The sequence below is a fragment of the Euleptes europaea genome, chromosome 5, assembly GCF_029931775.1.
Source record: "Euleptes europaea isolate rEulEur1 chromosome 5, rEulEur1.hap1, whole genome shotgun sequence".
In the NCBI taxonomy this organism is placed as follows: domain Eukaryota; kingdom Metazoa; phylum Chordata; class Lepidosauria; order Squamata; family Sphaerodactylidae; genus Euleptes; species Euleptes europaea.
In genome coordinates, this window is record NC_079316.1 from 42,607,068 (window position 1) to 42,623,222 (window position 16,155).

Here is a 16,155-nt window from a genome sequence, read left to right on the forward strand (position 1 = left end):
CAAAGAGAAGCTCAAAGGGAACAATATCAGAGGATGCACGACAATGTTGTTTTTAATTTTCCCCCACCAATTCTCATCACTTTCCTAGTGAGTGGCAATGGACGCTAGAAAATAAATGCTACTAGAAGGTAATTGGTGACTCCCCCCCACAAAATCATGTAGTCACTGATCAGTAGTAGTTAGTAATGGTGGCTTAGCAGTAGAATATTTCTAAAGTTACTGTCATTGGACTCCCCAGTATCTTCTTTAGTAACAAGTGAATTCCTCCCTATTCCTTCTCCCCCTCCCATAAAAGTGGTTCTTGCTCAAATTTGCTAGTGCTGTTTAAAACATATAAAAACAGGAAATTAAAAATTCACTATCTATGCTTGTTTGACACCAAAAGCCATCAGAAAATGAAATCAGTAACTCCTCGTACCTCTTCACGAAAAATCCTCTGAGACAGGATTGTCTTAATCACTTATAAAAGCCATGAAAGAAGACTATGACCAGAAAGGCCATTGATCAAACCAAGGATATTTTCAAGGATATTTCCACAGTCCTCTAAGATAGAGTGGCAAACAAGAGCCACTGTGAGGACTGATCTTTGCAAATCCTTCTCACAAGCCCTGTTTTCTGTGCCCTCAAGGGCAGAACGGAGGTGGGTAGCAACCAGAGATGGTGATTTTTCAATGATGGCACCTCGCCTGTGGAATGGCCTTCACCTTGAGGCTTGCCTGGTACCTGCTCTACAAAAATGTTTTTAACCCCAGCTTTTTGAAGGGGGTGATATTTTTTTTTAAAAATTAGTCTGCTTCTAGCCTGGAGACTTTATGAGACCTGTTTTAAGCTCAGAATTGTTTTGTGCTGTTTTTGTTCTTTGGTTTGGTTTTTTAATGCTGTTTTTAAAATAGTTTGTTATTTTGTGCTGTTTTATGTTTTATCATGTTTGTAGTATTGCAGTCCAAGCTCTGCTCACGACCTGAGTTCGATCCCGAAAGAAGTCTCAAGGTTGACTCAGCCTTCCATCCTTCCAAGGTCAATAAAATGAGTACCCAGCTTGCTGGGGGTAAAGTGTAGATGACTGGAGAAGGCAATGGCAAACCACCCCATAAACATAGTCTACCTAGTAAACGTCGGGATGTAACGTCACCCCATGAGTCAGGAATGACCCGGTGCTTGCACAGGGGGACTACCTTTACTTTGTGGGCATCTTTGAAACTGGTTTCTGTTTTTGTTCAGTGAGTTTGATTGTACTCTAGAAAAAGAAAGCTGCTAGCGAAAGCAAGAAAAGGAGAAGCTCTGGGCTCTCATTGGATTCAGTTGCCAGGCAACCTCTTGTGGGGTTGCTGACAATGGATGTTTATGCAAGGAGCAAATGAGGCAAAGCACAGGTGCTTAATTTTATATAATTTCATCACTGTCAGACACTGACTTAGTATTCAGAACAAAGTGTCGTCTGTGAACAGCTTTAACACAAAGCTGCCCAATTAAAAGTAGATTTCCTAGTAGTGGTAATTTGCAATGGAGGCCTATTGAACCAGTTCTGCTCCCTAATTCAATATACTGCTCCAAAGGAGCAAAGTTAATGAAATTTAATGCAAACTGAGAGGTGTTTCAGACAAGCTAGAATCACATGCTGGCCATTCATAATCTTAACAAGGCCTTCATAATCTTAACACACAGCATGCAGCTTGACCATGTTCAGCTTATTACAGCAATGAATGCTCTGAAGTGGAACGACTGTCCATGGCTGCAATAGATACCTTCTATGTAATATCATTTATTATGTAATAGCATGTAGAAAGTAAGTGTAGCATGCCGAGTTGTTTTCTGTTGCCCCAGAAAGTTGGACCAGAACCAATGGGTTAGAATTAAAAGAGTTTCCATCTAGACATTTGGAAGAATTTTCTAACAGAGCGGTTCCTCAGTGGAACAGGCTTCCTTGGGAGGTGGTAAGTGCTCCTTCCCTGGAGGTTTTTAAGCAGAGGCTAGATGGCCATCTGTCAGCAATGCTGATTCTACGACCTTAGGCAGTTCATGAGAGGGAGGGCATCTTGGGCATCTTCTGGGCGTGGAGTAGGGGTCACTGGGGGTGTGGGGGGGGAGGTAGTTGTGAATTTCCTGCATTGTGCAGGGGGTTGGATTAGATGACCCTGGTGGTCCCTTCCAACTCTATGATTCTATGACATCTGTTAGCACAATGCACAAAGCCATTTATAGAATAGCAACAAAAAGGGAGGTCTCTGTCCTGAGGAATTTACAATCTAATATTTGTGTCAAGGAAGGCACTAGAGACAGGAAAAGGAAGATGGACATGAGCCCAAACAGGAAAAATATGCATTTAGTTAATCACACATGTGCCAAAGTCTTGATATTAGGTTATATTTGATCAGCGCAGGGTCCTCAAGATGCCAAGTAGCCTCGCTTTCCATGAACCTGACCCTGTTGTAAAGCTAATTGGAAAACTCAGAAACTGGTCTGAAACAAAATCACAAACAACCATGCTGGTGTTTTGTTTCAAGTTATATACTTCCCCGTGCAAGACTGAGCACCCAAAAGCTGATCAGAGTTACTTCCCTTCTAAACATTAAATGTTTGCTAATATTCCACAGTAGCCTGTGAAGGTACACTTCGCCGCTTTCTCATGATATGCTACTTCTTTCACTGGCCAAAGTGTAACACCACCAAACCCACATTCTTCCCCTTTGGCAGCACATGCTGGCAGATTGCAGACTGCATACTCCCCATACATTCCTCAGTCCCTGCCCTGCTAATTGCAACAGAATGGGGGAAGAGGCTGAAGTCAAGACACCTAGAAACAGTCCACAAAAACAAGCCGTAAAAAGGATTGGATCACTGGGGTAATGGTTGTCTCTAAAAAACCTGATGCTACCCTGAATTCTCTACAAGGACCTTTGACTAAAACACTCCAGGAGGTGACATCAGTTAAAAAAGAGGTGGCAGAAGTTAAACAAGAGGTGGTATCAGTCAAGCAAGAGATGGAATCTGTCAAACAAGGTCTGAACCAAAATACAGCTGCCATTTCTGCATTACAAGACTCTATTTCATCTTTGACAGTAAAACAGGATAAGCTTGAAGCAAAAGTTCAGAAACAATCAAAGGATAACAAAGAAACCAGAAAACGGGTTGATGTCTTAGAACTGTCAATGGAAGCAAGTCAAGAGAGAGAGGAAAGACGTGATGACCATACAGCAATGTTGGAGTTAAAAATAAAAGAAAGTTGGATTCGTATACGTGGTCTCAAAGAAAAACTGGAGGGTACAGACCTAAAAGAATATCTGAAAATGCTGTTGACTGACTTTCTTTGGGAAGAGGAAACGATTGTGGAAGGTATGATTGTAATAGCTTACAGAGTTAAATCTGCTTATGCAACAAAAAACAAAGTTCCAAAGGATTGTTTGGTTCAGCTTTTTTCCAGAAGTCATCGGGACCTGATTCTGAATAAGCATTATACTAATCCACTGACAATAGATGGTACTCTGGTGAGGTTAATGAAGGAGATCCTGGCAAGACTACAGAGGAAAAGAAAAGATTTTGCAGAGATTGTGGAAAGGCTGAGACATAATGGAATGCAACATAGATGGGAATACCCTCAAGGAATTTCCTTTATCTTCAAAGCCAAAAGGTTTAAGATTACAGACACCGTCAAAGCTGAACAGTTTCTAAGAAGATATGAAGGAGATCTACGTAAACCACCACATCAACCTTCTAAAGAACTAGCTGGAAAGGATCTCACTGAAGAAGAAAAGGCAGTAGAAGCAAGTGGGGGGGGGCAAAACCATCATTGTCAGATGAGGAAGAAGATGGCTGAACTATATATAAGGGAAATGAAATGGGATAGGGGGGAGGGGGGAGGAATAGAATAGATTCAGAAAAAATTAATTAAACATGGGTCTTTATTAAATATCAAAATGTTACAAATTTTGTCATGGAATGTTAATGGTTTGAATTCTCCTAATACGAGGAAGAAAATATTTTATCATTTACAAAAATCTAAAGCTAACATTTTTTGTTTACAGGAGACGCATATGTTAACAAAGGATGTTACAAGGTTGGAGCAAATAAAATTGGGTAAATTACTTACATCATGTAATGAAAAGAAAAAAATTAATGGAATAGCTATGTATATCCCTTCAACATTAGAGCCCAAGATTTTGTATAAAGATAAGGAAGGGAGGATTTTGATGGTAGAAATTTTGAGTGGTTTTCAAAAAATAATCCTAGTTGGTATCTATGCACCTAACACTAATCAGAAATTGTTTTATACTAATTTAGCATCGATATTAGCTGAATATGCTAATGAAAAAATGATTTGGTTGGGATATTTTAATGGTGTAATGGAACCAAGGTTGGATAGGTCAGCAAAAAAGAAAAAGGGTAAATGTGAGGGTAAATTACCAGGTATTTTTAATCATATTATAGATCAGTAGGAAATGTTTGATTTATGGAGACTGGTAAACGGTAATAAAAAGGATATACTTTTTATTCATCGAGACATTGTTCTCATTCCAGAATAGATATGTTTTGGTTGTCTAAAGATATTACAGGTTTGTCTGATGGTCTTGAAATTTTACCTAAGGTGTTATCCGATCATAATGCAATTTTGCTTAAGATTAATACGGGGAATAAGAAAAATAAACCTTGGTTCAGCAATGAATATTTATTAAAAAACAAGAAGATTGTAGATAAGTTAAAAACAGATATACAGAATTATTTTTTGGAAAATGCTGGCAAAGGGACCTCGGATGAGATCGTATGGGATGCAGGTAAAGCAGTAATAAGAGGTTTATTAATACAACAAAATTCGAGGTGGTTCAGAGAGAGAGTGGAAAAAGAAGAAGATTTTAGAGGAAATTAAACAGGGAGAGAGACAGTTAAGAAGAGCACAAAGAAACCACTTAAACAAGAACAGATGGATAGGATAAAAATTTACAATACCTATACGAATTTTAATAACTTCAGAATTAGAAAAAGAATAATGTTTAATAGGCAAAAAAATATTTGAACATGCAAATAAACCGGGTAAATTGTTAGCTTGGCAACTTAAACACAAAGAAAATAAATTACCTATATTAAAAATAAAGAGGGACGGTAAAGTCACAACAGATAAGCAAAAAATTATGGAAACTTTTATAGATTATTATTCAAATCTTTATAGACAAGGAGTGGTTTCTGAGAAGGAAACAGAGGTGTATCTAAATCAATTTGAATGGGAAGGTGTATCTAAATCAATTTGAATGGGAAGGAATTTTACAAGAACATAAAGAGTTATTAGATGCTAATATAACTATGGAGGAATTAAAAGCAGTAATAGGTAAAAGTAAATTAAATTAAAATTTTCAGCATGAAAAGATAGAATTCTGCAATAGCAATATGATCTATATAGAATCATAGTTGGAAGGGACCACCAGGGGCATCTAGCCAACCCCCTGCACAATGCAGGAAATTCACAACTACCTACCCCCACACCCCCAGTGACCCCTACTCCATGCCCAGAAGATGGCCAAGATGCCCTCCCTCTCATCATCTGCTTAAGGTCAAAGAAACAGCATTGCTGACAGATGGCCATCTAACCTCTTCTTAAAAACCTCCAGGGAAGGAGAGCTTACACCTCCTGAGGAAGCCTGTTCCACTGAGGAACCACTCTGTTAGAAAATTCTTCCTAATGTCTAGACAGAAACTCTTTTGATTTAATTTCAATCGGTTGGTTCTGGTCCAACCTTCTGGGGCAACAGAAAACACCTCGGCACCATCCTCTATATGACAGCCCTTCAAGTACTTGATATAATAATGTAATTCTTACCTTACATTTCTTAATACAGAATTTCCGCAACCTCATACAAGGTGATGAGGCCAGAAAATCTTATCCAGCTCCCCAGTAAACAGGCTCTACCTCTGTTGCTAAAACAGAGTTGCACTTAGCTGTAACTGTTGTTACCTCTGTTTACTGACTACTCCTACTTGGCTAAACCACCCAGTTCTTGGGGGTTATATTATCACATGCAAAAAAGTACAGCTCTGTGAACTCCAGCTAATCTGTTCCCACCATTCAGTTTCTTTAACTATTCACAATAAAGGTTTTACAGTTGTCTCTTAACACTTCCTGTTCAAGACTTCTGTGGGGTTAAGAGCAGCGCAAAAGACATGCCCTTTGCAATGTATAATTCAGGATCCATCGCATTACAAAGTCCTTGTGGTTGTTGGGCAACAAAAAAGGACTTTAAATCACACGTGAACGAAGTTTGTGCCTCCCCAATGCACACTGCTAATCAAGCTCCAACTGAATATTTCTATCCAATGAATGGAGACATTCCCCTCTCCCCGCACTGCCATATCCACAGCAATGGGGAGGTCGGTGGCAGCAACTATCGATGCTGATGCTAGCCAGGGCTTCCTGGTGTTGTGCAGTAGCTGAAGTTGGATTAGTGGGGCTGGAAGTGGGCCTGGTGTCACTGGAGCTTTGGCATGGGGGAGGGTCAGCTATTTATTCACTGTCCCTGCCAGAGCTTTTGCGGGGGAGCAATAATGGAAAGAGAGAAGCCCAGGTGGGGTCTATGGCAGCTTGTCCTTGGGCCAGGGATGGCTGAATTGCCATGCTGGATTCTTGTGACAGTGTGGCTCTAGGCGCTGCCGTGGAAAGTCGCTCCTGCCAGATCTTTTGAAGTCCCTGCTGCAAGTGGGAAGCAGAGGAGATGGTTGCTGACTTTTTAGGGTGCCTAAACATGTTTTGCCCCACAAAGTATTAAGGGAGAGAGCTGTGGAAGCTCATCCAGCCACAGAGCAGGCAGAGCATGGGCTGGGGTTCCACCTCATAACAATAATGGAAGACAAAAAAAATGCATATGCCCTACTCACAAAGTGGAGGAACAACCTACTGTAAGGATACCTTCCTCCACTGGAGAAGAGCTGATGTGCTTTTTCTTTTAGTTTTATTCCCCAACAAATGAAAGGACTATGTAATGTGTAGTTGGGGGCTCTATTCAAATGGTCTGGATAGCCCAGGCTAGCTCAATCTCATCAGATCTCCGGGTCGTGACGCAGAGCCAGGAAATGGCAAACCACCTCTGAACATCTCTTGAATTGAAAACCCTACAGGGGCTCCATAAGTCTGATGGAGGCTTATTTTGTATACAACACAAAAGTTGGAGCTTTATTAGTGGAAAACACACTTGTTTGAAACTATTCCAAGCAGTGCCACCAAGCATATTTTACTGTGTAACCTAGCAATTCACATTTTTACAATGCACTGGACTGAAACAATTGCACTGTTTACCATATTGTAAATAATTAGCTGATGAACCATTGAAAAGGAAGCAGGCATGCAATGAATAGAATGTGATTGGACTTGCAGGACATTTGTTACTGGAGGCGATAGCAAAATTTTTCTACAACTGACATGCTACATCAGTGCATGTTTTGTTTTAAATCAATCTGTGTCATGACCAGGGAAACAATACCAATTAAGTGGAGTCCATATTGCAAACTTCTGTTGAAAACTGGCCTCCTATTTATGCTCGTAAATGTGTTCTCTTCCTCCTTCAGAATGTTTTTAGGTTGTGAAGTGACCTATACACAAAACTTATACTAGGTCAGACCCAAGTCTATTAAGATCAGTATAGTCTATGCTGACAGACTGGCTCTACAAAGTTGCAGAGGTACCTGCTAATTGATTCTTTTAACTGGATATGCTAGGGACTGAAACATGGCCAATACTCTACCACTGAACCATAACCCCACCCCAAAATTATAAGTCATTCATATAAAGACGATTGGAACATGGTAACTTTCCCTACTTAGAGGTTTGTAGAATAAGCTGTCGAAATATATTTAAAGATTCAGAAGACAATTCTACAAATGACAGACTGCACAGATCACCTTTCTATGAAGGTTGTTAAAGATGCTGTCAAAAGGTAGCTCTGAACTCATCTGATTGCGAAAGTCAAGTTGCTAATTTGCCTTGAGATATTTTCAAAGTCATTTATGAAAAACATACTTCTGTTTCAGGAAACTGGTACATGAGTCATCCGCTCTTTTTCCTCCAGAACAGCACAGGAGGCCAGACTATGATGCAATCAACCAGTACATAAATATGTGCAGGGAATATTAATGTTAATAAAGGTAGTATGAGACCCCCAAATACTTGGAAGTACACAGGGCAGTGAATTTTACTTTATTAATTATGCCTGACCTAAGGGATCATACTCATGATCAAGATACAGATGGTAACCAAATAGCACTAGTGATATTTCTTCATTGGTCATCTACAAAGATCAAAACCATCACTCAACTTACTAATGAAGTTAAAGAGAGCAATATTTTAATGCCACTTAAATTGGCTATGCAAATCGCTAGCCTATCCCACCAGTGGAAAAGACTTTCCACTCATCACTGTAATTTTAATTATTGCTACCGAATACTGTAACAGTTGGCCTTGTAGTATTAAAATTGGTATGGTAAACTTTTTTTGGCGGAAAAGATTATGCATATGAAACCATTACAAGCTGTCAACATCCTGCTCAACATATGCAGCATCCCTTCCTTAGCTTTTTAAAAAATTAAGTTTTAGCAACTTTAGCCCTTACCACTTGATGACTGCAACGTGTGAATGACAACTCAAACATATTAGGCATTATTTACATTTCAAATGAATGTTAGTGCAGTTCATTCATCTCAGAATTGTTGAAAAAAATAATGTATGAATCCAGCCATGTTGCAGCCTATGGTTTGGGCTGGCAATACCTTTTGATAATACTGTTCCAGCTTCTTTCTACTACTGGTAATTCTTTCTGCATATGGTTAATCCGGCATTCTAATGGTCTGATCTTTTTTGCTTTTTGTGGAATTATTTTTGGATTTTTTCTAATCAACTTTTGTTTTCTGGGGCAAGCAGTGTGAAATAAGGCAAGTTAATCTTTCAACATTACACTGTTGATGTGGCAAAACCAGTGGGACATTCATATATTTATTGATATTTAATATCTGTGTACTGAGTGGCTCTAATCATCTTTTCCTGAAATAGAAGCCAGAATGGAAAATCTTTCCAACAGATACCATCATTTATTTATTTATATCCTGCCTTTCCCCCCTAATGAGGACCCAAAGCAGTTTGAATCATTCTCCTCTCCTCCATTTTATCCTCTCAACCACTCTGTGCAGGTTAGGCACTGTGACCAGCCCAAGGACACCCAGCAAGCTTCCATGGCATAGTAGATTCAAATCTGGGTCTCCCCGATATTAGTCCAGCACTCTTAACTGCTATACCGCACTGGATCTCTCATTAGTCTGTGTTATGAAGCATTTCAGAACCCAGGAATGAAAATAAATCTTCAGTGGTTGCTTGGGGCTATTGTAAGGATGGCTGGTTGATACTGTGCTGATTAATTTAGTGGGAATAAAAGCCTATGCAGGGACCCCACTCATTCTTGAGGTAGAACTGACTATAATAAACTTCTTAAATCGGTTTTAATTCATTTATATGTATTAGATTACATTTGGCATCTTTTATTCCCAAGCCCTTCTATTACTTGTGAGCCTCCTAAGGACATAAATGTATGGGAAATTACTGCAACTTGCTAAAAAGCCCAAGGGAAAGAGCAAATTACAAATTAATAAATGAATCAATTCTTACAAAGAAATGGTTCCTTTGTTTTCACTTTTTTCAACATGTAACTATTCTAAAATGTACTGTCTACTGAAGAGTATTCTTGTTTGAAAAACTTAAATGAGTCATGCTTCTCATCACCGAGTTATTTTGCTACATTACAAGAAACAAGTCCTGGCTCAGAAAGGAGTTAGCAGGCAGTCATACTACTCCATCTTGTGGTCATCAATTGTTCTGACTTTGGCTAAAATTATGCATGCGGTAGAAGTACAGGACTAAAATGCAATGGCCTGCATAGCTTTGATTCACTGATCTGTTACAAGCATATTTAAAACTGTTTTCACATGTGCACATGAACAGGAAGAGAGGATCTAATATTCACATGAAAACCTGGTTCTACGTGAAAATAGGCTTCCTTTACTCTTAGTGACGTTTTTTTTAAAAAAGGGTAGAGCCTAGATCTTCTCTTATTAGTTATCTGTAAACCAACTCTGTGTAGTTCTGAGGAGGAAATGTTCATTGATAGTCACTACCAATACTAATTGAAGACAGTGAAATACTGTTATTTCAAATTATCCAAACATTTAATCATTAATACAATACTCTTTTTATCATTAAGAACATTAATATTACAATAGAATGTTCTGAATTAAGGTGCAAACTGTGTACAACAGTTCAACTCTTCAGATCAGCATAAGCTAGTTAAGGTTTACCTTAAGTTTTACATTACTTTGAGACTTGCTGTGATTAGTGACTATATCATCACTGCCATACACCTGTCAAAAGAAGCCTGGTTTTAAATTAGGGGTTACTGCAGGGATAGTATGTACGCAACACTGACCCAGCCTATACACTGCTACTTTAATAGTATAATCCTGAACTGTTGCACCCTTCTAAGACCACTATTTCCCGCAAACTTAGAAAGGTGTAGCTGCTTACACTATAGTTTTACTTTTTGGCAGTGTGATCCAGGTCCTGCAGAGACAGATGCCAATGGGGGCAAGATTATATTCCTTAAAATAATTCCATGTAGTTGAAACTCTGAGCTTGTTCCTTACTTTTAAATATACATAGGCTGGTGGTATTTTTTTTATATTTTTTCTAAATTTTAAGGGTATTTCTCTTCAGTTATCTATTACCCTCAGTATTACTAACAGCAAATTATGGTAATTAAATCCATAAACCATCCTTAACACATTTTTCAAGCTAATTTAGAAAACCTCAGATAAAAGTAAAGCCTCATCAGATCCTGTTTAACCAATGAGATGAAAACAAGCACTTAAATAATTTGGGAGGCATATTTTTACTTTCATATTTTAGTTAACAGGCACATTTTTAATTGGAATCGTAACATGACAGCCTCCATGCACCAAAGCTTCATGTGCATGATAGAGCAATGATGTTCCAGTATAATTTTCACCATGAAGATATACATACTAAGAGTAAGTAATAGTTACATTTTGAAGATTATTTTTTCAGTATAAATGTGTTAATGGATTTTCGAAGATAGAGGAAAGGGGAAGGATGGAAGGGAGAAGAGTTGAACACGTCCTTTCTCTTCTGTAAACCTGATGAAGGCATGCAGCATTTTTTTACAAACGTTATTACTCACTTTTTCTCAAAATAATAGTAATGAACTATTATAAAATTTTAAAGTTACTGAAACAATTATTCAACAAAACTATTGCTAGAACTTTGTTTACTTGAAACAGAACAAATGAACTGAAGTATGATGTTATTAAAATGTTTATCATCTGACATTACTATTTTTTAATATTCTTCTCCTTCTTCAGCCTCAGCTTCTACAGAATCAACTCCCACTTCTTCATAATCTTTCTCAAGGGCAGCGAGATCCTCCCGAGCTTCAGAAAATTCTCCTTCCTCCATACCTTCTCCAACGTACCAATGAACAAAGGCTCGCTTAGCATACATCAAATCAAATTTATGGTCAAGACGAGCCCAAGCTTCAGCGATGGCAGTTGTATTACTCAGCATACACACAGCACGTTGCACCTTGGCCAAATCCCCACCTGGTACTACAGTGGGAGGTTGGTAATTTATACCTACCTGGAAGAGGCGAGAAAAAACAAGAAATTAAAAAATAAAATCATGTTTCCTAGGGCACGATGCAGCTCTACTTAAAGATGTATTCCCATCCATATGTAGAGACTTCATTACCAAGAACTCAAAAGAAACATTTATTTCCTATTCCTTATTTTAGAAGATGGGCAAAAGATACTATAGGTTCAGTAATTTTTTCTTTTGGGGAATTTTCTGCAAACCCAAAGTGGAGGTTCCCCAGGTTTGTAGCAAAATGTCCCCTGTATATCTGGCCCAATTTTTTGGTTTTTTTTCCCTATTCACTCAGGGGCCAGATTCAGAATCAGATGACTCACACATGTCATCCTGAGCTGAAAAGACAAATACAAATGTAAGTATGTAATTGATTGCATATAAATGTAATAAATGTAATAATGCTTTTACTTAGTATTTTTTAAATTCCTTACATCTTAGCAATTGTATGATTTTTAGTCATTTATTTAATCATACTGTGAGCACATATTGATCTGAATGACCAATGACTACAAGTGATAAGCACATTGGGAACTGAACCTGTGTCAAATAGCAAGCAGTTGAATAACACAGCCTAAAATGAACTGATGTTTAGAACATTTTTCTTCACAACAACCTGGGGAGAAGTAATGGATATATTGCTGACACCTACAAAATATATGTATTTTAAAATACCTTGAATCCAGTAGGACACCAATCCACAAACTGAATGGTACGCTTTGTCTTGATAGTTGCAATGGCTGCATTGACATCTTTTGGGACAACATCACCTCTATATAACATACAACAAGCCATGTATTTTCCATGGCGAGGATCACATTTTACCATCTGATTGGCTGGTTCAAAACAGGCATTAGTGATTTCGGCCACTGACAACTGCTCATGGTATGCCTTTTCAGCTGAGATTACTGGTGCATATGTTGCCAGAGGGAAATGGATTCGTGGGTACGGGACAAGATTTGTCTGAAATTCTGTCAAATCTACATTCAGAGCACCATCGAAACGGAGTGATGCTGTGATGGATGAAACAATCTGACCGATAAGACGATTTAGGTTAGTGTAAGTTGGTCGCTCAATATCAAGATTGCGTCGACAGATATCATATATAGCTTCATTATCTACCATGAAGGCACAGTCAGAATGCTCCAATGTTGTATGTGTAGTCAAGATGGAATTGTAAGGCTCCACTACAGCAGTAGATACTTGTGGAGCTGGATAAATTGCAAACTCCAATTTGGACTTTTTGCCATAGTCAACTGAGAGTCTTTCCATAAGCAGAGATGCAAACCCTGAGCCAGTACCTCCTCCAAAGCTATGAAAAATGAGGAAACCTTGCAGACCTGTGCACAGATCAGCCTGGAAGTAAAAACAAAAGATAACAATCTACAATACTGGGAAGCAATATATCATAGTACTGTACTTGTATACATATTTAACTTCAAGACGAGCCTTATGACTTGTCCATCCAAAGTACTCCCCTCTCAACACCCAAACTCAATCTTAACTTTATTTATTGGTAGAAAATATAACTTCACTGTTTTAGTACACTGCCAGTGGTAGTAGTGCTGGCCACAAGCATAAATAGATGGCTTTAAAGGGTGTTAGACAGATATATGATTGATAGGTACATCATTAGTTACTAGCCATGATAATTAAAGAATAATTCATATTCAGATGCAGGAAACTTCTGAAACCCAAAGCTAGGAAGTAACCTCAGGGGAAGGCCTTGGCCACTATGTCATTTGTTGGCCCTTCAGAGCAAATATCTGGACACTGTGTGAAACAGGATGCTAACTACTTTGAACCTCTGCTCAGATCCAGCAGGGCAGGTCTTCTGATCTTACACTGTTGATTTGAACCCAGAGGAAAATATGTTTAGACATACTATATATTAAAAGTGATAGTTCCACTGCACACATTTTAGAATCCATATATGTGCTACAGCAGTGGTCTCCAACTTTTCAAGCCTGCGGGCGTATTTGGAATTCTGACATGGCACGGTGGGCACAACAAAATGGCTGCCACAAAGGAAGACCCAGCCACAAAATGACTACCACAGCTTAACTTCAGTAAAACAGTGTAGATCCTTGTGCTGTGGTTGCAGCTGCTGCCAAAGCAACATTTAAAAAAATCTGCAGTCAATCAGAAGCCTTGCTGAGCAAAAGCCCTACCTGGCCCCTCCCACTTCCTAAAAACACTTGGCAGGCACTAGAAAAGATGTTGGCAGATGCCATGGCACCCATGGGCACCACAATGGGGACCCCTGTGCTACAGTTTAATTTAACCTGCCACTGACAAACTACTCATTAAACATCAGCTTTATAAATGACTTGAATTTGGCAGATGGTATAAAATATCAGCTCCACTGTTACCTCACCTTAAGATGCATTTGAGGAAGCAACACAGATGCAGGAAGGGGGAGGTAGGGAAGTTCCATTCTACAAGGCCCAGCCCCCTAAGTATTAATTACAGTAACTACTGCCCGATCAGTCCCTTATTCATAAACAGCTCCCTGCTCAATAGAGGTAACAGGAAAGATGCAAATGATAACTGAATTGTATCATTAATACAATTTAATGCAGCAATCCCAGGATCGCAGTGTTTGCCACTTTTCCTTCCAAGCAGCTGCCTCCTGTGCCTTATGGAAAAGCTCACTGGAATGCAGCCTGCAGGGACTTCTAATAGTAATAATTGTACTATTTAAACTTACCAACTTGCGTATACGATCTAGCACTAGATCAACAATCTCTTTTCCAATGGTATAATGGCCCCTGGCATAATTGTTAGCAGCATCTTCTTTCCCAGTAATGAGTTGCTCAGGATGAAATAACTGCCTGTAAGTGCCTGTACGCACTTCATCTACAAAGATTTTTTAAAAATAATTTAATCATTATTCTTCTGGCACCTGATAATTATGGTGTTCAATCAAGAGCTAAATCTTGCCTTAAAATCCCATGCATACTAAATGGATGAAACAGGTAACCATCATTACACAACTATGTTGTATGTTCAAAAAAGAAGTATATGTGTCTTTGGAGAAAATATATTAATCTAAAGAAATTGGAATATGGTCTCATTAAAATCATTTTGTACACCTTACGATTATTAATAATGCACTATTATGACATTCAAATATCTTATACAAGAAAAATTGGCGCCCTATTTGAAGATATATGTGAAGCTACAGTCAACCAAAGGCGAAACTTCCCGTTTCCTGGAAGTAAGCTCCAAATATCATAGCGTTATTTAGTTTTCAATTGATATGCCTACACTTGCATGTAAAATATGTAATACAATTTATATATTAAGAAAACAATACAAATATTGTGCATTAGCTGAACAAGTGAATTAACGGTTAAGGATAGTTCTGCAATGTATAGTCAAGATCAAGAGAAAACAGATCTAAATATGTTTATCGCAGAAAATTATGGAGCAAGATGGGATGCTTGCTAGTTCTGAATTAAAAGGGACATCAAACTGTACCCTACATATTAATAAAATAAGGTTATACAGGTATTATACAGGATCCTATTCAAGTCTATTAAAATATTTTAAGTATGCACACTGCTTTCTGGGTCTTACTTTTTAGTAAGAATGCACTGGCTTGGGCCATGTATTTGTTTGGCATAGAACATATTGTTTCATTAGTCTTAAATTAGCCCAACTCAAAAATCAGTTTACTCTCAGTACTTGAACTTTTAATAAAATGGTGCACTACCATATAGCATTTAAATACTCTTTTATAACTGCTCTGAGAATTAACAAAAGCTGTACTTATTACTGGATCAATTTTTTTTATGAATGTCCAACAATTCTGGATTTGATAAAACAGGTGCTTTAAACAGACATACCAACCACAGTGGGCTCAAGGTCCACAAAGACAGCTCTGGGTACATGTTTGCCAGCTCCTGTTTCACTAAAAAAAGTGTTGAATGAATCATCTCCTCCTCCAATGGTTTTATCACTGGGCATCTGACCATCAGGTTGGATTCCATGTTCAAGACAGTACAGTTCCCAACAAGCATTACCAATCTGAACACCAGCCTGTCCAACATGGATAGAGATACACTCACGCTGGAAAAAGAAAAAAAATACATACATTTGGGGGGGTTGCCTTTTGAAACAAATTGTGTGTGTGGGTGGAAGAGAGAGCAGAAACACCCAAAGTAGACACTGACTACATTTTACCTTCTAAAAGCATCTCTCTGTTCAATTCTATCATATATGATTAATAACGAGTTACACTTTGATAAGCGCTCATGCAGGGCAATGTTTTCAATCCATAGCTCCTTTCAGAAGCTGAAGATTTTTAAACAAAAAATTGCTAGCGACAAACGTGCGCGTGCGGGGGGGGGGGGGGGGATTAGGATTGTGGCAGTTAAGAATTTATCCACCTCTCACTTTTCGATATCTTCCCCTTTGGCCAGCATGAAAAGCATACATATATCACACAGGCAACTGCTTATTTCCCCCCATGG

General features: G+C 38.5%; 1 protein-coding gene across 2 annotated transcripts; it reads right to left on the minus strand.

Moving 5' to 3' along the window:
- Positions 1-11,272: 11,272 nt before the first annotated feature.
- On the minus strand, positions 11,273-15,746 carry LOC130478195 (tubulin alpha-3 chain). 2 transcript variants are annotated; one of them, XM_056850344.1, is made up of 4 exons: positions 15,529-15,746; positions 14,388-14,536; positions 12,353-13,033; positions 11,273-11,671 (listed from the first exon to the last, which is right to left on the minus strand). In XM_056850344.1, exons 1-4 carry the CDS (start codon positions 15,647-15,649, stop codon positions 11,375-11,377), a joined length of 1,248 nt encoding a protein of 415 aa, XP_056706322.1. In that variant the 5' UTR covers positions 15,650-15,746; the 3' UTR covers positions 11,273-11,374. The 2 variants fall into 2 exon arrangements, with proteins under 2 accessions (XP_056706322.1, XP_056706323.1); XM_056850345.1 differs by lacking the exon at positions 14,388-14,536 and having other exon boundaries at positions 15,529-15,621.
- Positions 15,747-16,155: the final 409 nt, after the last annotated feature.